Below are 20,710 nucleotides of genomic sequence, written 5' to 3'. Positions count from 1 at the left end.
GCTGGGACAGACAGAAAGGCTGGAGAAGCCTAGATTCCACTCACGAGGAGGGCATGGTGCTGGCTTACCCCCAGGCAAGGCAAAGAGAGGTCTGCCCCAGTAGCTACCACCTCCCTACACTTCCCCAGTTCAAGCCAAGCAAACGCCCTGGCCCCAGTCACTCCACACCACAGCTTGGCACTGGATCTAGCACAGCCAGGACCTGAGAAAAGACTCTATCTAGGGACACAGAGGCAATCCAGGGGCCCAGGGCATAGTGCGGGTGGGGCAGCAGCAGCCACTGTTGGCACTTACCCAAGCTGCACATCAGAAACAGTCCAGACTTCCGAAAGCAGCACAGCACCCAAATTCCCATGACCAACTCACTGTACACCCCAGCCCAAGCTGAACAAATGCTTCGGTCCTGCCCACTCCATTCCACAGTCTAACACTAGAACTAAGGCAGCCACAACAGTGTAAAACCCACAACCATGGGCTGCATCTGACCAGAGCCACAGATGCTTACACAGGCAGAGCATCAGACCCCTGTTAGCACATAAGCTCCATTTGCTTCAGCACTCCCCGCCTTTGGGGCAGAGGCCCCAGTGTGGGGAGAAGGAAAAACACACACTTAAAGTGAACAGAGCCAGCTGGAGCCAGACCCTCAGGACTTCTACTCAAGCAACTTAGGAGCAGACCCTGCCCCGGACAGGGCAGTGACAGCTACTGAGCAGAGAGGAAGTCCCACCTCACATCCTGTACAGGCTTTAGCTTCTCCATCAGCAGCCACACCAACTACTAAGGTCATACTGGCCAGCACACCCTGAGGAAAGATATGACAGGCATAAATAACTCCAGCCCTTCCACCAAAGGCATTGGGCATATGCAATTTCCATAAGAATGCTCTCACATAACACCTCTTCAAGGCCACAACAGGCAAATGTTTTACCTATATTCATAGAGACAGAGAAAGTTAAGTAAAATGAAAAGGCAGAGGAACTACTCTTAATTGAAAGAGCAAGAGAAAAGTTCTGAAAAAATAAATAATAAAACAGAAATAAGCAATTTATCAAAGAATTCAAAATGTTGGTAATAAAAATGCAAACTGAATGAGGGGAGAAGATTGATCTAAACACAAATCATTTTAACAAGGAACTAGAAAATATAAAGAACCCAATATCTGAGACAAAAAAGAACACTAGGGCTTCCCTGGTGGCACAGTGGTTAAGAATCCACTTGTCAATGCCAATGCAGGGGACACAGGTTCGAGCCCTAGTCCAGGAAGATTCCACATGCTGCAAAGCAACTAAGCCTGTGTGCCACAACTACTGAGCCTGCGCTCTAGAGCCCACAAGCCACAGCTACTGAAGCCCATGCACCTAGAGCCCATGCTCCGCAACAAAAAGAAACCAACGCAATGAGAAGCCCACGCACCACAACAAAGAGTAGCCCCCGCTCACCACAGCTAGAGAAAGCCCGCATGCAGCAACGAAGAGCCAACACAGCAAAAAATAAATTAATTAAATAATTTTTTTAAAAAAAGGAACTCTAGAAGAAATAAGTAGCAGACTAAATGACACAAAAGGACACATAAGTGATCTAGAAGGTAGAATATTGGAAATCACTTAATCAGAACTGCAGAAGGAAAGACCAAAAAAAAAAAAAAGCACAACATACAAGATCTCTAAGATAACATCTAATGTGCCAACATTTGCATTATAAATGTTCCAGAAGGAGAAGAGAGACAGAGAAGGGAACAGAAAATGTATATGAAGAAATTGTGGCTTAAAATTTTCCCAAATTGAAAGAAGAATAAGGATATCCAGGTACAGGAAGCACAGAGGGTCCCAAACAAGATGAACCCAAACAGACCAACACCAAGACATATCATAATTAAAATGGCAAAAGTTAAAGATAAACAGAGAATTCTAAAGGAAGCAAGAGATAAACAATCATATACAAGGGAATCCCCATAAAGCTATCAGCTGATTTCTCTGCAGAAAATTTGCAGGCCAGAAAGGAGTGGCATGATGTATTCAAAATGCCAAAAGGGAAAAACCTGCAACCAAGGATACTCTACCCAGCAAGATTATCATGTGGAATAGAAGGAAAGACAACTTCTCAGACAAAACTAAAAGAGTTCAGCAATACTATACCTATCCTAAAAGAAATGTTGAAGGGTCTTTTCTAAAAAGAAAAAGAAGAATCTATAGGAAAGGGAAAATCCAACTAAGAAAGGCAAATATATAGTAAGGATTGAAGGTCACTTAAATAAGCCAGTACATATATTAAAAGACAAAAAAATGTAAAAACAACTATAACTATAATAAACAGTAAAGGGATAAGCAGGAAGATGTAAAATATGACATCAAAAACACAAAATGTGGGGGAGGGGAATAAAAAATGTACTTTTTTGGGGGGGGCATGCCACACAGCTTATGGGAACTTAGTTCCCCAAACAGGGATCGAACCCAGGCCCTCAGCAGTGAGAGTGCAGAGTCCTAACCAGTGGACTGCCAGGGAATTCCCAAGATGTGGATCTTTTAGATATGTTGGAACTTAAGTGACTATCAGTTTAAATCAAGTAGATATAAGTACAGGTCAACAAACACGAACCCTATGATAACCACAAATCAAAAGCCTACAACCTGTGCTATGGTATTGTCACAAAAACAGATTTATAAATCAATGGAACAGAATAGAGAGCACAGAAATTAAACCCATGCACCTATGGTCAATTAACCTACAACAAAGGAGGCAAGAATATACAATGGAAAAAAAAAAGACAGTCTCTTCAGCAAGAGTGCTGGGAATGCTGGACAGCCACATGTAAAATGGTGAGATTAGAACATTCCATTACAAGCCATATACAAAAATAAACTCAAAATGGTTTAAAGACCTAAATGGAAGACTGGTTTCCATAAAACTCCTAGAAGTGAACATAGGCAAAACACTGACATAAATCATAGCAATAATTTCTTGAATCAGTCTCCTAAGACAAAAGAAATAAAAGCAAAAATATACAAATGGGACTACATCAAACTTAAAAGCTTGTGCACAGCAAAGAAAACCATCAACAGCACAAAAAGACAACCTATTGAATACGAGAAAATATTTGCAAATGATATGACTGGCAAGAGGTTAACACTCAAAATACACAAACAGTTCATACAACTCAATAAAAAAAATAATAAGAACAAACAAGCCAATCAAAAAATGGGCATAAGACCTAAATAGACCAAAGAAGACATATAAATGGCTAACAGGCACATGACAAGATGCTCAACATCACAAATTATTAGAGAAATGTGTATCAAAACCACAATGAAATATCACCTCACACCTGTCAGAATGTCTATAATCAAAAGTCTACAAATAAAAAATGTTGTATAGGATGTGGAGAAAAGGGAGTTCTCATACTCTGTTGGTTGGAATGTAAGTTGGTGCAGTCACGATGGAAAACAGTATGGAGTTTCCTCAAAAAACTAAAAATAGAACTACCATATGATTCAGCAATTCCATTCCTGGTTATATATCTGGAAAAAAGAAAACACTCATTCGAAAAGATACATGCACCTCAACGTTCATAGCAGCACTGTTTATTATAGCCAAGACATGAAAGCAACCCAAGTGCCCATCAACAGACAACTGGAAGAAGAAGAAGATGTGGTACATATATATATATATATATATATATATATATATATATATATATATATAATGGAATGTTACTCTGCCATTAAAAAAAAAAGAATGAAATACTGCCATTTGCAGCAATGATACAAACTGCTAGGTATAAAATAGATAAGCAATAAGGTTATACTGTATAGCACAGGGAATTAACCATTATCTTGAAATAAGCTATAATGGAGTATAATCTGAATCGCTATGCTTACACCTGAAACTAACATAATAGTGTAAATCAATTACACTTCAATAAAAAATGTAAAAAGAAAAAGGAGATATGGTTCATACATACAATGGAATATTACTCAGCCATTAAAAAAAAATCACATCAGTCATTTGCATCAACATGAATGGATCTAGAAGGTATTATGCTAAGTGAAAGAAGTCAGAGAAAGACAAATGCCATATAATCTCAGTTATATGTGGAATCTAAAAAACAAAACAAAAACAGATATAAAGAACAAATGGGTGGTTGCCAGAGGGGAGGGTGGGGGAAGGTGGAGGGAATAGGTGAAGATGATTAAGAAGTAAGTAAGAGGTAAAAACCTCCAGGTATAAAATAAGTAAGCCACAGGGACATGATATACAGCATAATGAATACATTCAATAATATTGTAATAATTTTGTAATGGGACAGATGGTTACTAGACTAATCATGGTGATCATTTCATAATGTATGCAAATGTCAAATCACTATGTAGCAAGCCTGAAACTGACATAATATTTTATGTCAACTATATTTCAATTTAACATAATAATAAAAATAAAAAATAAGTAAATGTATGGAACAAAATGCCACTAAAAATACAAAGAGAAAATGGAAATCCACTGTAATGTGGCAGACTTCAACTCTAATAAATGAGGCAGAGACAAGAGTAAAAATGAAGATAATTCATTTATTACAATTAAGAAGTTCAAGAAAGTTATTTTTTTTAGAATTTTCTGTGAACAAAGACAGAATACACATTTTTTCAAATTGGCAACTTTAAAAAAAAAACACCATGAATTAAGCTACAAAGAAAATCCCTAAAGTTTTCCAAAAAAAAAAAAATCCAAAAATTTTTCCAAAATAAAACCTATACTTTACCAAAATTCAGTGAAACTAGGTATTAATTTTATAGGACGACAAAAACAAGCAAATAAAAACAAAGTTTAAAATTTTGAAATACCCTGCTAAGACTCCTAGGCCAAAAAAAAGAAAAATATTAACTAAAATGTATTCCTATTTAGAAAAAGAGTAAAAAGTACTGCCCCTCAAATATAAGGTGTCCAGAGGAAAAAATGACATCATAAATAAATTTAAGACATTAAGAAAAAAAAATGAAGAAGACTAAAAATAAACTAAATAAATGTACTCAGTATATAAAAGAATGGCAAAATTAACTCAGGAATTAGAAAGTAGGAGTTAATAAAGATAAAAACAGAAATTAAGTAATTTAAAAAATTAACAGTAATCTTAATTACCAAAAGAAATCTTTACAGAGAATAAAATAGAAAAAGTCAGATTTGTAAAATTTAGGCTAAAAAAAAAAAAAGACACATTTTCCTAATGCCATTCATTTGTTGACTCTTTTCTACTTTGCAGAATTTATTGAACTTTTCTTTTTTTCTTTTGATCCATTTTTGTGAATGTTCCATAGATATTTGAAAGGTGTGTGTTAGTGGTATATAAAGTCCTATACACCAAATCAAGTTGCAAACTGTCCATTTTTGTCCAGGGTGGTCAACAAATAATAAATAAAAACAAAAACTGCTCTATCTTGAGGTCTTCTATAATATGCCTTAAACCAACTTTCCTTAGTTGAATTCCAACCAATATTAAGTGTGAATTGTCCACTCCTATTACATAAGTCTCTTTATCACCTCCCATATTTATTTTTCCTCCCTGATTTTTCCCATTCTTATTTCCCACTAGGGCAATCCCTAATTAACATGAAACTAACACTACCTAGTGCTAGATTTCATTCCAGAGTAGTTTCCCTAGAGAACCCAACTTATGACCCATGAGTGAGGATTTGAAGGAAGAGTGTTGTGTTGAACTCTAGTAGTTCGTTTTATGTTATTCTCATCTCCTAAATAGGCATCCAATTATTAGAATCAGAGACTATTTCTTTTACTTCTTTTCTAGTTCTATGAAGCATATGACAATGTGGGAATACAGAACAGTTACCTAATAAATATTGATGATCAAATGGCTGACATGAAACTCATGATATTATATAAATACTACATAAGAACTTGTTTTAAAACTCTGCTCTAGATTTCAGCTTTACCTTTTTCAAGTTTTGGAAAAGTAAAATAAAATCATGATTTTATCTAGCCACCTAGAAGGTATCTCTAAGTTTGATATCAAATTTATGGATCATGAGTTGAACATTCTCTGTAATATCATGTACAGCATGTATTTAATAGTCCCAAGAGGCCAAGAGCAAACAAGTTCTAGAAATCATTATTATCCACATATTTTATTTACAAGGCACTCAATCCTTTCTTTTTAATCATCAAGATGTAAGAGATTTTATCCTTCTCTTATTGGATAAATATTTATTAGATGCATTAAAATTTCTCACCAGGTTCTCAAATGTCAGCAATTCATTATCTTTTCAAAAAATATTTATTAAGCAATTACTACATCCCTGGCACTGTGCTAAGCAGTGGGGAATATAAATATTAATAAGACATCATTCCTCTACTCACAAAACTCATCATCTGCTAGGGAAAGGAAGATACATAAACAAATGTATTAAACTCAAGATCTAATTGAATTCCAGCACTGGCCATCATTTTTCACAAGAGGTCTTATTTGGAAAGGGCAATTACTAGGGGGAGGTGGTCATGAGAAACAAGCTCAAGTTATAAGTCTTCTAATTCTTGTTTCTCTTGAACATAGACAAGTTATACAGCTTAATGGAAGAGCAGTTTGCTGCTTTACAAAGGACATAATAATTTCTAAACTATTTGCTCTACAAGGCAATCTGGTCCTAATAATAAAATGTGCAGATAAACATGCTAACTACTGAAAATATAAGGTGTTAGTATTAAGCCAGTACCTAGCACAATGCCTCACACAGACTAGATTTAACAAATATTTATTAAATTTAATGAGTATGGGGGCGGAGTCAAGATGGCAGTGTGGGAAGAGGTGGAGTTTGCATCTCCCCACAACTAGGGTGCCTGCCGGACACTGGTGGGGGACCTTGACGCCCAAGAAGATTGGAGGAACCCCGAAGCGAACCATGTACCAGCTCCACTGTTGGAAGCCTCAGGCCAAACAACCAGTAAAACAGAAACACAATCCCACTCATCAAAAAAAAAGAAACAGCAAAAAATATGTCACAGATGAAGGAGCAAGGTAAAATCCTACAAGACAAAATAAATGAAGAGGAAATAGGCAATCTACCTGAAAAAGAATTCAGAGTAATGATAGTAAAGATGATCCAAATCTCAGAAATAGAATGGAGGCACAGATTGAGAAAATACAAGAAATGTTAAACAAAGATCTAGAAGAACTAAAGAACAAACAGAGATGAACAACACAATAATTGGAATGAAAAATACATTAGAAGGAATCAAAAACAGAATAACTGAGGCAGAAGAACGAATAAGTGAGCTGGAAGACAAAATGATGGAAATAACTGCCAAGGAGCAGAATAAAGAAAAAAGAATGAAAAGAATTGAAGACAGTCTCAGAGACCTCTGGGACAACACTAAACGCACCAACATTCGAATTATAGGGGTCCCAGAAGAAGAGAAAAAGAAAGGGTCTGAGAAAATATTTGAAGAGATTCCCTAACATGGGAAAGGAAGTAGTCACCCAAGTCCAGGAAGCACAGAGAGTCCCATACAGGATAAACCCAAGGAGAAAATCACCTAGAAACATATTAATCAAACTAACAAAAATTAAATTCAAAGAAAAAATATTAAAAGCAGCAACAGAAAAACAAAAATTAACATACAAAGGAATTCCCATAAGGGTATCAGCTGATTTTTTTTGTCTATAGTAATACCTTTCCCAGTGAGTTCCATACTTTTTATTCTCTCATATTGTTGTGTCATCTCAACTTAAAGAACTCCCTTTAGCATTTCTTGTAAGGTAGGAATACGGGTGATGAACTCCTTCAGCTTTTGATTGTCTGAGAAAGCCTTTACACTCCCTTCATTTTTGAATGACAGTTTGCCAGGCACTGTATTGTTGGTTGGCAGATTTTTTCTTTCAGCACTTTGAATATATCACCACATTCGTCACTGGCCTGCATAGTTTCTGCTGAAAAATACATTGATAATCTTATGGGGGAAGGGAGGGTCCCCATGTATGTAGCAAGTCATTTTTCTCTTGCTGCTTTCAAATTTCTCTTAGTCATTAAGTTTGACAATTTGATTATAATGTGTCTTGGTGTGGGTCTCTCCAGGTTTTTTCAGTTTTTTTTTTTTTTTTTTGGTGTTTTTTAGACTTCCTGGATGATGTCTATTTTCTTCCTTGGTTTGGAAAATTTCCAAACATTATTTCTTTGAATAAGCTTTCTGCTCCCTTCTTTTCTCTTCTTCTGGAACTCTTATAATGCATACATATCCACATGATAATACTCATATGCATAAGTTTCTTAAGCTGATTTCACTCTTTCTTTTTTTTCTTTGCTCCTCTGACTCTATGATTTCCACTGACTTGTCTTTGAGTTTACTGATCCTTTCTTTCCTCTGTTTGATCTAGTCTGAGCTAAACTCCATCTATTGATTTTTTTCCCCATTCAATTGTATTATTCAGCTCTATGATTATTTTTTAACATTTTGTCTTTGTTAAAATTCTTACTTTGTTCATAAATTGCTCTCCTGACCTCAATGAGCACCTTCCTGTTCATTATTTTGAATTATCTGTTGGGTAAATCACATATCTCTATTTTATTAGGGTCCATTTCTGGAGTGTTAGTTTGTTCTTTTATTTGGAACATATTTCCCTGTTTTTTCTTGACTCTCTCTGTGTTTTTCTGTGCGTTAGATAAAATAGCCACCTCTCCCAGTTGAGACACTGGCCTCAAGTGGGTGATGAACCCCAATAATCAGCCCATCCAGCTACTCCAGATGCTTCTCAAATGTTTTTGCTACTCTAACTTGAAAAGTTGTGACACTAGATGTGCAGCATAACCCCTTCCAGGGAGACACTAGTAGCTGGGCTTTACTGCTGGAGCAAGCCTGGGAAAGGAGTTGTAGGAAGAGGCTCTGCTCATTCAAAACTGCCACTTTCTTCTGTGTAGACCCCAGGAAACTAGAGAATGCATGGCTCCATCAGCTCCCAGCGGCAGGTGAGTGAGAAGCTAGATCTTCAGGCAGTAGTCAGAAAAGTCTACTGTACTAGATGTGTAGTCCAACTCCTTCCAAGAAGAAGATGGTGACTCGGTTACTTAACTGGAGCTAGCCAGAGGAAAAGCCATGGGAAGTGCCCACACACAGGTTCAAATGCCTCGGAGACTAGTGATTGCCTGTCCCATCAGCTCCCAAAGACAGCTGAGTTAGAAGTCAGACCCTGGTCAGCAACTGGAAAATTTAGTAGGTAAATGTGCATTCTAACCCCTTCCAAGAAGAAGCTGGAAGCTGGGCTTTACTGCCTGCTCATTCTGAACTGAGCCAGGGGAAAAGGCTATAGGAATTGCTTGAAAACTACCTCTTTGTTCTCTATGGTCCCAAGGGACTAGCAAATATAGGGCCCTGTCAGCTGCCAAAGATAGGCAAGCTAGTAGACAGTCCCTCTGGTAGCAGCCATAAAAGTTGGGGTGTTAGATATGTATCAAAACCTTTTCTTCTCAAGGAGAATCTGGGAGATGGGGGATCCCCCTCAACTGTATGATGCTGTGTTAAGAATGGAGTTTATGGTGAGAGTGTATCTCAGTTTTTAACTAACTGTTTTGAGGTGGGCATTTTCTTAGTTGACCAACATGGAGGAATTGCTCACTCGTTTCCGGATTTCAGAGGCAACTGATACATGTGTAGTTGTTTATTCAGTGTGTTTATGGGTAGAGGGAAGAGTCGGGAGCCTCCTATTCTGCCATCTTGCTGAGAATAAAGCTATCCCTATTTCCTTTTTAAAATATTCTTTTTGCCTTTGTTGTTCTTCAGTTTCATTACAATATGTGTAGATGTGGGTATCTTTCTATATATCTTGCTTGGGAATTACTAGATTTTTTAGCTATGGAGACTGGTATCTTCCATTAGTTCCAGGAAATTCTTAGTATATTTTTATGCTTTTCTTCCTCTGTATCTTATATCAGAATATTTTAGAACTCATCACACCATTCTCCATGTATCTTAACTGCTTTTACAAAAAAATCTTATTTTGTGCCTCTGTGGTGCATTGCAAGTAACCTCTTCAAACACATCTTTCAGATCATTAATTTGCTATCTAACCTCCTGTTTTGCCTAACCATTGGATTTTTCACAATTGTTTTTCATTTTAGATAGTTCTGCCTGGTCAATTTTGATAGTCTTTTCTTCCTTCATCATACTCCTCATACTCTACTGAGTAGATGAGGAAATAATATATATTAAGCATACTAATTTACATCTAATATCTTACTGTTTCAACATCTGCAGTATTTGCAGATCTGATTCTACAGTTTGCTCTTTCTACAAAATTTCATTCATGTTGGCTTATTTGTGTGTCTTGTGAGAACTTATTATCCTTGGAGTTGTATGAGAATTTTTTGTGGACTTAGTGTATGGTGTAGAGAGAATTTGAATTTACTTCTGGCAGTTACTTGGAGATATTGCAAAGACAGGACAATTTTAAATTTTCAGTTAAAGTCTTAGAGGCTACACAGATAATATGACTTTTGACCCAAAGTCCAGATGAGAACAGACTTATAGTTAGAAAATTTCCAAGATGTTCTGTACATTTTTCTGACCTACCCATGGCCAATTTAAGCCAGCCAAGTTTTCCTACTATCTCTTGCTATAGAGGCTAGTGTTTTTCTTGTTTATCCAATGAGGTGGTCAAATAAAAGGATTCTCAGATTCATGTAAGGGTCTCATGTGACTTTCCAGCTGACAAGCTTTGTCTTCTGTCCTCAGTTCATGTTCTTCCAAAATCCAAGCTACAGGCAATAATGAAAAACAAATTCCCCATATCGCCTAGCACAATGCTAGTGCTGGCATGCTAGTTTGGATTTGTGCTCTTTGTACCTGGCTAGCCCCAACAAATTTCCCTAATTCACCTATCAGATTATCCATGTAGTTAAAAATATTTTATCCATTATTTTTAGTTTTTCTAATTCACTATATTTCTAAAAACCAAACCATTTTTTCATATTAAATTGCTTCTAGATATCACTGATGCCTATTTTCCTTTACCTCCTAAATGCTAATTTGATTAATAGAGGTCCTGTTTTCTCCTTCAGGTGAAAACAGAAGAATATAAGGACTGCATACCTCAAAACTATTACTCTTAGTAAAAGGCAGCATAGATTGGCAGTTACAGGGAACCTAAACTAAGGCTAGATAGCTACTGAGAAAAGATTTTTTTTTTCTCTTTGTGCTCCCTTATCACAGAAAGGTATCCGAGCAGCATATCACTCAGATATTTTCCTTGTGGTTTCCCTCACTTTAAATTTGCATCCCAGTTAAAAGTTAGATAAAGTAGAATACAAACCCCCAGTACGTACACTACAAGTTGGAGAAAGGAGAAAAAACACGGGTAAAGGGAAAATGCTCTTCACTCCATTGTTGCAAAACGATAGGCACCATTCCTATATTCATTCTTTCCTTCATTCATTCATTCATCGATATTTACCTAGCATTTACTATGTATAGAGCATTGTTCTAGGTGTTGGGGATACAACACTGAATAAAGGAATATATGAATGATGACCATAAATGAATATATAAAAAGAAGATAAGAAATAAACATGACAGCTCTTTGAAAATGACAAAATACTACAAAACTCCTTTGTTATTATCATCATTATCACAAGAGGATCTGGATAATTCTGTGGACTACGATTATGAAAGCTGTGTTTTCCTTCCAAACAAGAGCAAATATACCTTAGTAGACTTGGAGTTTCAAAGCAATTTTCACTGGCAAAGTTTCTTACTTAAAGATATTTTCATAATTCTGTTAATCCATAGTTGGGACACTTCTCAACTCTCATTCAGTCACAAATGCGAAAGAACACTCTAAAATTCACATTAGCTTTTCCAATAAAGAAACTGATTTAGCCCATACAGTGTTCTAATTCAACTTCTATTTTCTCCAACAATAAATCTCAGGTTTCATTTCAACAATCAGACATGGACCAGAATGAAAGATTTAATGATGCTTCAGCTTGGTAGTTGTTGAGTAAGTGCTCTGATACATTTCTACACTATAACATTTAATGAGACTTACTCCCAACAGAGTATTTACTACATCAGTTTATTTCATAGTATTATATTTGCAGAAGCAAGATAGAGCAAAGGTTATTTTGGATCCTGTACCAATAAGTTTCCTGTAAGTAAAGAAAAGTGCAACCATTTAATTTACAAAATCATTTAAAAAGGCTAAATGCTCAATAAATTCTGCTTTATCTAGTTCAGACAACCTCAGAAGCTATTGTAACTTGGATATAAAAATGTATGCAAAATTCAGGCATTTTGTACCAGCTTTCTATCCCTAACTTTGACTGGAACTGAATTTCAAAGGTTGTTGAGACAGTATTGGGATTTCTGGATAATATCTTTGAAACTCCCTCCTGCCTTGATAAGAAGAAGGGAGTCAGCAACTTATCTTACAAAAGGGAAGACTCTACCACTATGCGTATGCCCACTCCCATCAAAACTACACCCATACACACACGCAGACACACAAAAACACATACAGACACACACTTTCTCCTCCTCTCCAACCACTGCCATTTCTTGTCTGCAGCAGCCACTTTCAACTAAAGTGAGAAAAGAGAAGTCCCTGAAGGAAGACAACTTCAAAATATTCTATCTTCTTCTAAAATCCTAAGAATATAGAAAAAGGTGTCTGAGATAAACCGGACCTCTTATACAAGCATCACCTGATACAATTCTGTTTAGTACTATGAAAAATGTGATACACAATCCCATCTACCCACTCTTGCAAATTTCACCTCACAATACTAGTCACTTCTCATACACAGACTACTTCTACTTAAATAACCCAGGTACCCAAAAAATAATTTTTCACTAAAAAGTTATGCCATCTTTTGGACTGGGTTACATATATAATTTCTCTGATAGTTCCAATAAACTAAGAATCGTAGAACAAGTTTTGTTGAATTTTGATTAACCACATTAAGCTCTACCTGTGAGAATTCAGTATAATACAGAAGTTGGAAATATCTTCTAGAGTCAGACATACTAGATTTACATCCTGGTTACTACCACTCACTAGCCTTCTGACTTGAGCAAGTTAAAAAGCATACATAAGTCTCAGTTTTATTTTCTGTAAAACAAACAAACAAGAAAAAAACATATCTTATATGGACACTGTAACAATTAAGTGATAAATTTATGTTAAGTGTTTAGCTATCAAGAAATGTTACATATTAATGTATGGGGGACCTAATGTTCTGCTAGTATCACTGGTATAAAATTAGTTAGAAACATAATCTTGCCCACAGTGTGTTTTCAATCTTATTGTGAAGACAGAATGCTCATCTAATAGACAAGTTTACTGAGTACCCATTACACAGGGCAAACATTTACATGATGGGGTATTATTAAAGAATCACCACTAATTTTCTACCTTAGTTAGACAAATAGGTCCTAAGATTTTCACATAAATGCTAATAATTAGGAAGTTAACAGATTTTTTCATTGATCCCAAAAATTAGGAATTTAATAATGTTAGGTTAGAAATGAAGAAATCTGTTTAAGACATGTAACTAAAGGTAAAGCATATGGAAAGGCTATTCTAAACTTAAATGAATTAGATATCTAATAAGTTTATTGTGACAGTAATAATGTTAAGAACATACAGGAATTATAGGTTATGTGTTTATTTTTTTAAGTTATCAGTAAAACTTTAGTAATTTTAATTGTTTCTTGATTATGGAAGAATCTTCTGCCAAACAGTCACCTCCACAACTAATAATGAAAGCTAAGATTTATCGAGAATTTACTATGTGCCAGTCACTGCTATGAGCATTTTTACATGTATTATTAATTCACTGATGCAGACAACACTAAGATATAGGTCCTATTATTATCCTCAATTTATAGGTAAGAAAACTGAGAGTTCAATAAAATAGCTTGCTTAAGGTCACAAGGGCAGTATCCACCAGACCTGGGATAGGAACTCAGGCATCTGGGCTCCTGATCCCTTATCTTTAAGCATTACACCGTGTTGTCTTCCATTAAGCAAGTACTTATCTGACTTGGATAACCAATGATCTTTGACATCATACTGGAATGTCTAACAAATCTCTCAACTCAACATGTTGAAAATTGAGTTGCTGATCTTCCTCTTAAAAATGGCTTCACCCACAGTCTTCCCCATCATAGTTGATAAAAACTTAATCCATCCAGTTGCTCAAGCCAAAAAACAAACAACAACAAAAAAAACCCTTGTAATTATCTGTGGTAGACACAGAGGTTTACTGCCCACATCCTCCTTCCAGGTAGGACTTGTTGCCTACCTGTGGAGGGTGAGGCCAGCAGATGGCCCCCCAGCTGTCAGTTCCTTCAGGGTCTGCAGCAGCTGCAGAGGGCTTATCCCCAGCCCCCCTGCCTGCAGATAAGACCCTTCCCAGGGTAGGGTGACCTGCTTCCAGTGATTGAAAGAGGCCTATTTCTTGAGGTTACCACTCTCTCCAGAGCTCCCTACTCATTGGTGGCTTTGTGGGTCTGGCTCACAGGTAGACTTCTTCCTCTGCTCAGTCCTGCTCCCTTCCTCTCCCCTCACACATGTTGATTCCTAATAACACCTTGTATCCCAAATTCTGTTCAGTGTGTGCTTCTAGAGGAGCTAACCTGCAACACCAGCCATGACTCTTCCCTTTTCACTTACACCCCACAACCATTCTGTCAAATCCGGTTGGCTCTACTTACAAAATTTAGCCTTAATATTCACTAGCCACCCTAGTCCAAAGTAAAATGTGAGGAGTTCAAGAGAGCAGCACTCACTTGTATCCCAAGCATAAAGAACAGCGCCAAAAATAAGTATTTGTGGAATGAATAAATCCTACATTTCATAAATTGATCTGTGTAAAATAAAGTCATCATTTCAATGTAATTAACAATCCCAATTTAAATGCATTGGCTTCCTTGGCAGAGATGTAAAGGAATCAGAAGTTTACTGATGGAATAGTGTCCTGCTATTCAATTCTTTGGAAAACACAGTCAATGATAGAGACTGATTAGGTCACTGGATTTTTATTTACTCATACTTTGAACTCCAACCCAAGGATCTGAGAACACACATCTATTAATTTTCATATTGGTACATCAAATCACATTTTAATTTTCTCTGAACTTACCTCAAGCTCATCAAGGGCACTTCCCAGGGTTGCTGCCTGAGGTTCTGGTGGGACTAACACATTCTGGATGCCTTGCGAAGCATTTGAAATTACATTGAGGGCATTCTGAATTTCTTCACAAACTGTGTCCTTGCTGGCTTTGAGGGAAGCGACATCAGAATGTTCCAAACAAGCTGAACAAATTGAATGCAATATGGGGGAGTTCTCCTTCAATGAGGCCCGGGCACCTGCAATTTCATCCCTCTGATTTGGAGATTTTAGGTCCTGAGGAAAGAAATAAAAAGAGAGGTTATGGAAGAAAGATTTATGCCAAGAAACTCCATTTTTCTGCCAATACAAATGAAAAGATAATAGACACTAGGAATTCATAACGATAAGTTAAAATAAAGGGCATAAATTATTTCTATACTCCTCCTGATTCTGTTAAAATTTCTGTAATAGGAAAGTGAAGCCATAGCAAATAAAGGTCACAATGGTACAGATGTGTGGTAACTGAGTAACTCTTACATTTGTCAGTCATACACTTATAAGTCAGAAAAATACTTTGGCTTTCACATTATGAAGTGAATTATAAGACAGCTTGAATTACAAGGATGCTGATTACTTATTTGCATAGATGGTGATGATTGCATTTAATCTTTTTGTTAAAACTAAACCGATTAAGTTAAGAATACTAAATTAAACTTCCCACCATTCAGCTATCTTCCACTCTTTTTCAGAAATACTTGCTAATAAGTTAATCCTGGATTTTTCTTTCTTTGACATTTATTCAAACAAATAGTTAGTGAGCATTTAGTATATGCTAGCCCTTGTGCTTAGATGTCAAGTGCATAGAAGTGAACAATCCTGAAAGGACCTTGTTCTCCTGAAGCTTATGTTCTTGTTTGAGGGGGAGGGGGCCTAAAGACAAACAGATAAACTAGGTAAAACCAATACATAAGACAATTTCAGGTAATGAAAAATGCTATCGAGAAAACACAACACTGACTGACTTGAGAAGAGAAGCTCTTTAGCTTGGGTGGTCAGAGAAGATATTTCCTCAGAGATGACATTTGCAATAAATATAAATGAAAAGCATTTCAAACAGTGGGAGGAGAGGAAAGAGAAAGTCCTATATAAGTGACAACTGGTTAAAACTAGCTCAATATACAATGAAAAACCCTGGCAAGTACTCCTTTAACCAAGAGATGAATGTTAACATCATCAGTGATGTCACATGGCTAGCGGGTGCTCCTTGATATGTTGTGACAAGACAAGTACTTCATCTGTCTGGAATTCTCTCCAAAAGCCCACAGTCTCAGTCTAATCATGAGAAAAACAACAAACAAAACCAGACTGGGGAAAATCCTACATGATACCTGGACTGTATCCCTCAAGACTGTTGAGGTCACAAAAAACTAAGAGACTGACTGATAAACTGTCACAGACCAGAGGAAATTGGGGAGACATGATAACTAAATGCAGCATAGAACCCTGGATCAGATCCTGGAACAGAAAAAAAGACATTAATGGGAAAACTGATGAATTCCAAAAAAAGCCCAGAGTTTAGTTAATAGTAATGCATCAATGTTTGTTCATTGTGGCTAATGTAAGACATTAACAATGAAGGAAATCAGAAGAAAAGTGGATGGGAAATTTCTGTACTATCATTGCAACCTTTCTGGAAATCTAAAATTATTAATATAAATAAAAAGTTTATTTTAAAGAAAACTAATTCAAGGGAACTTAACAATAACTTATGCATTCCACATACAATATCTCATGTAATCCTTATAACAACTCATGATACATATTATTCTCCTTTTTAAAGATGAGAAAACTGATACCTAGAGAGACTGAGTTCATGAGCCAACTGACAAAGCTAAATCGTGGCATTTCTTGCATTGTAACCCAAGTCAGTGCAACTGCTAAGCCATGATCCTAACAGCTATGTTATACTCTTTCCTGTGTGGGAAGGATTTCTCTTATTTGCTACTACACAAGGATGTGAGGACCTGTGTTGTATAATGACTTATAATTTATAAAGTGCTTCTGGATAGTATCTCACTGACCATCACAACACCCTTTAAGGCAATAAGGCTGGTGTTATTAGCCCCATTTTAACTAAATGAGTATTTAGTCTAAGGAGATTAAAAGGCTGATAAAAGAACAGATGTAAACCTAAGTCTTCTGATGGCAAATCCCATGACTCTGCTACCTTCGGATAATGTTACCTGAGGTTAATAAATGGCAGCACTACTATATTTTTAGCTCCTTCCTTTCTGAAAATAAAGGCTGTCTGCTACTTCATGCAGGATTTGGGGGTAATTAACTGTTTTACAAGATGTAGGGAAGACAGAAGTAGCTGTCTACCCACTGTTCTTAGCTAGGACATGGAAGCAACCTAAGTGTCCATGGACAGAGGAATGGATAAAGAAGTTGTGGCACATATATACAATGGAATATTACTCAGCCATAAAAAGAAACAAAATTGAGTTATTTGTAATGAGGTGGATGGACCTAGAGTCTGTCATACAGAGTGAAGTAAGTCAGAAAGAGAAAAACAAATACCGTATGCTAACACATATATACGGAATCTAAAAAAAAAACAGAAAGGTTCTGAAGAATATAGGGGCAGGACAGGAATAAAGACGCAGACGTAGAGAATGGACTTGAGGACATGGGGAGGGGGAAGGGTAAGTTGGGATGAAGTGAGAGAGTGGCATGGACTTATATATACTACCAAATGTAAAATAAATAGCTAGTGGGAAGCAGCCGCATAGCACAGGCAGATCAGCTCGGTGCTTTGTGACCACCTAGAGGGGTGGGATAGGGAGGGTGGGAGGGAGACTCAAGAGGGAGGAGATACGGGGATATACGTATATGTATAGCTGATTCACTTTGTTATACAATAGAAACTAACACACAATTGTCAAGCAATTATACTCCAATAAAGATGTTAAAAAAATAAATGAATAAAGGACATCTGCCAAAAAAAAGGAAAACAGCATGTGCAAAGGCCTGAGGCATAACAGAGCAAGGAGTATGCATGCTACTGCAGGTGGCACTACAAGTATAGGGACGCTAAGCAGGAATGGTGATGAATCCAGCTAGAAACGCAGGCAGATGCCATGTTAAGGAACTGCGAGAGAAACAAGCTCAGATGTGTACTTTCAAAGATTGCTCTAGCAGTGACCATTTAGTGATTAGAGAGAATGAAATTTCAGTCAGGGAGACCAGGCAATAATCCAGGTAAAAGACAATGAGTGCCTGAACGCTGAACACTATTGCTAGGCTGTAGTAGGATGGATCCAGAAATATTTAGGAGGCAAAAACAGTAAGACTCTGTGATACTTAGATGGAAGGGGGTGGAGGTATCTAGAAGCATCTAGAAAATTGTTTTCACCATTGTGCACATCGTGATGCATTCAGCCAGATGGAGAATACAGAATGAATAATGCATTTGGAAGAGAAAGGTAAAGTACTTTTTGTCATCTGTGAAATGTGAGATGCCAGCATAATATCCAAATTAAAATATACTATACATGGATCTAGACTTAAGCTAGAAATAGAGATCTGTGAATCACTAACTCATAGCTGGGAGCCAAAGTCATGTGTGTGAAGGTTACAGGGCCTTCACCCAGGATGAATGTTACAATAAGGAGAAGAACCTAGGATTCATCATAAGTTGTTTCTTGAAGATATAAACCTGAACATTTTGTGTTCTAGACTGAGAAGCTAAATATGTATTGTAAATTACCAAGAAGGACATCAGAAGATACTGAACTCTCCAAAAACCAAAGAAGCAAGCAAAAACACATGCACACCCTAGAGTTTAGGACCCAAAGTACTGTGGATAATTACGGTCACTATACTTTAAAAAAAAGAATTAAAGAAATGTTTTTAAGAAAAGCAATTTGGAAGACAGGATGACTTCTGTATGAGGGAGTTAAAAATATGGGGTCTGTTTACTTCAAAAAAGTGAAATTTATATTGGAATACACATGATTTTTTAATAACCTAGACATAATGAATGAATTTGACAAGTTGTTAATGGACTTCTTTACTAAATCTAGAAACAACAGATCAAAGATGAAGCTTTTTAGATTTGAGTGAAATCACTTAAAAAGATATCTATTCCATCCACCTCCCTAGAGTCTGTCATACAGAGTGAAGTAAGTCAGAAAGAGAAAGACAAATACCGTATGCTAACACATATATATGGAATCTAAGAAAAAAAAAATGTCATGAAGAACCTAGGGGTAAGATGGGAATAAAGACACAGACCTACTAGAGAATGGACCTGAGGATATGGGGAGGGGGAAGGGTAAGCTGGGACAAAGCGAGAGAGTGGCACGGACATATATACACTACCAAATGTAAAATAGATAGCTAGTGGGAAGCAGCTGCATAGCACAGGGAGATCAGCTCGGTGCTTTGTGACCACCTAGAGGGGTGGGATAGGGAGAGTGGGAGGCAGGGAGACACAAGAGGGAAGAGATATGGGAACATATGTATATGTATAACTGATTCACTTTGTTATAAAGCAGAAACTAACACACCACTGTAAAGCAATTGTACTCCAATAAAGATGTAAAAAAAAAAAGAATAAAGATGTTAAAAAAAATGTGTATATATATATATATATATTCATATTGCTGTCTCCCTCACTTCATTATACTTCCCTTGAATGAAAGCACTATAACTTATTTTTTATCCATTATCTAGTAGTACATGGCATGTATTAGGAACTTAATCATTTTTTTGAAGAAACAAATAGACAAATGAATAAGAAATAAGTAAGAGATAGTTATGCTCAGAAAGGATAAGAAACTTGGGATATGATTATTCCAAGAAATCAAATGTGTGGAAAATATACATAATCCGGAGAGTCTAGACAAACTTGTACATTATAATGCCACAGAAAGCTAAAGAGTAAAATTAAATTATACCTATCTGTACATCAAATGTTAGTGAAGCCATTGATGTAACTGCTTTGGAAAACCAGCAGTGCCTACCGAAGCTAAACATATGTATATGTTAATGAATGTGTATGAACCAGCTCTATTCCACTCCTGGGAGAAGATACACTCTTACAGAAATATTTTCATATGTTCATTAAAAGACATATAAAAGTGTTCATAGAAACACTCTTCACAGAACCCCAAATTAGGGACAACACAAAGTAATGAGAATGAACAAAATGCAGTTACATGCTACAATACGAAATATGGAATGAAAAACACCAGACACGAAAGAGTACATATTACTTGATTCCATCTATATAAAGTTCAAACTCAGGCAAAACTAATCTATAGTTTTAGGAATCAGAATAGTGTTTACTCTTGAGGGGCGATTAGAGACTGGAAACGGGCATAAGGGATCTTTTGAATTTTGGTAATTTTCTGTTTCTTGATCTGGGTGCTTGTTACCTTGCAGGTGGTGTGTTTGGCTTGGAGAATTCATTGACCTGTATGTGTATAAGCTGTACATTTTTATGTACGTATGTTATACTTCAGTTTTTAAAGTTTATACAAAATCAGACAAAACAAAAGTGTTAATAAAGCCAAGCAAATATTCACTGGTATAAATAAGCT

The 20,710-nt window shown here is 36.5% G+C and overlaps 1 protein-coding gene across 1 annotated transcript in view; it reads right to left on the bottom strand.

Moving 5' to 3' along the window:
* The window catches only part of CTNNA3 (catenin alpha 3), a 1,581,323-nt gene that overhangs the window by 1,202,269 nt on the left and 358,344 nt on the right, over positions 1-20,710 (bottom strand). Inside the window, exon 6 of the mRNA XM_067710819.1 lies at positions 15,135-15,398. Coding sequence (XP_067566920.1) covers positions 15,135-15,398 — 264 coding nt within the window. The remainder of the gene's footprint in view (positions 1-15,134; positions 15,399-20,710) is intronic.

The sequence above is a fragment of the Pseudorca crassidens genome, chromosome 16, assembly GCF_039906515.1.
Source record: "Pseudorca crassidens isolate mPseCra1 chromosome 16, mPseCra1.hap1, whole genome shotgun sequence".
In the NCBI taxonomy this organism is placed as follows: Eukaryota; Metazoa; Chordata; class Mammalia; order Artiodactyla; family Delphinidae; genus Pseudorca; species Pseudorca crassidens.
This window is presented reverse-complemented; position numbering and strand designations above follow the sequence as displayed.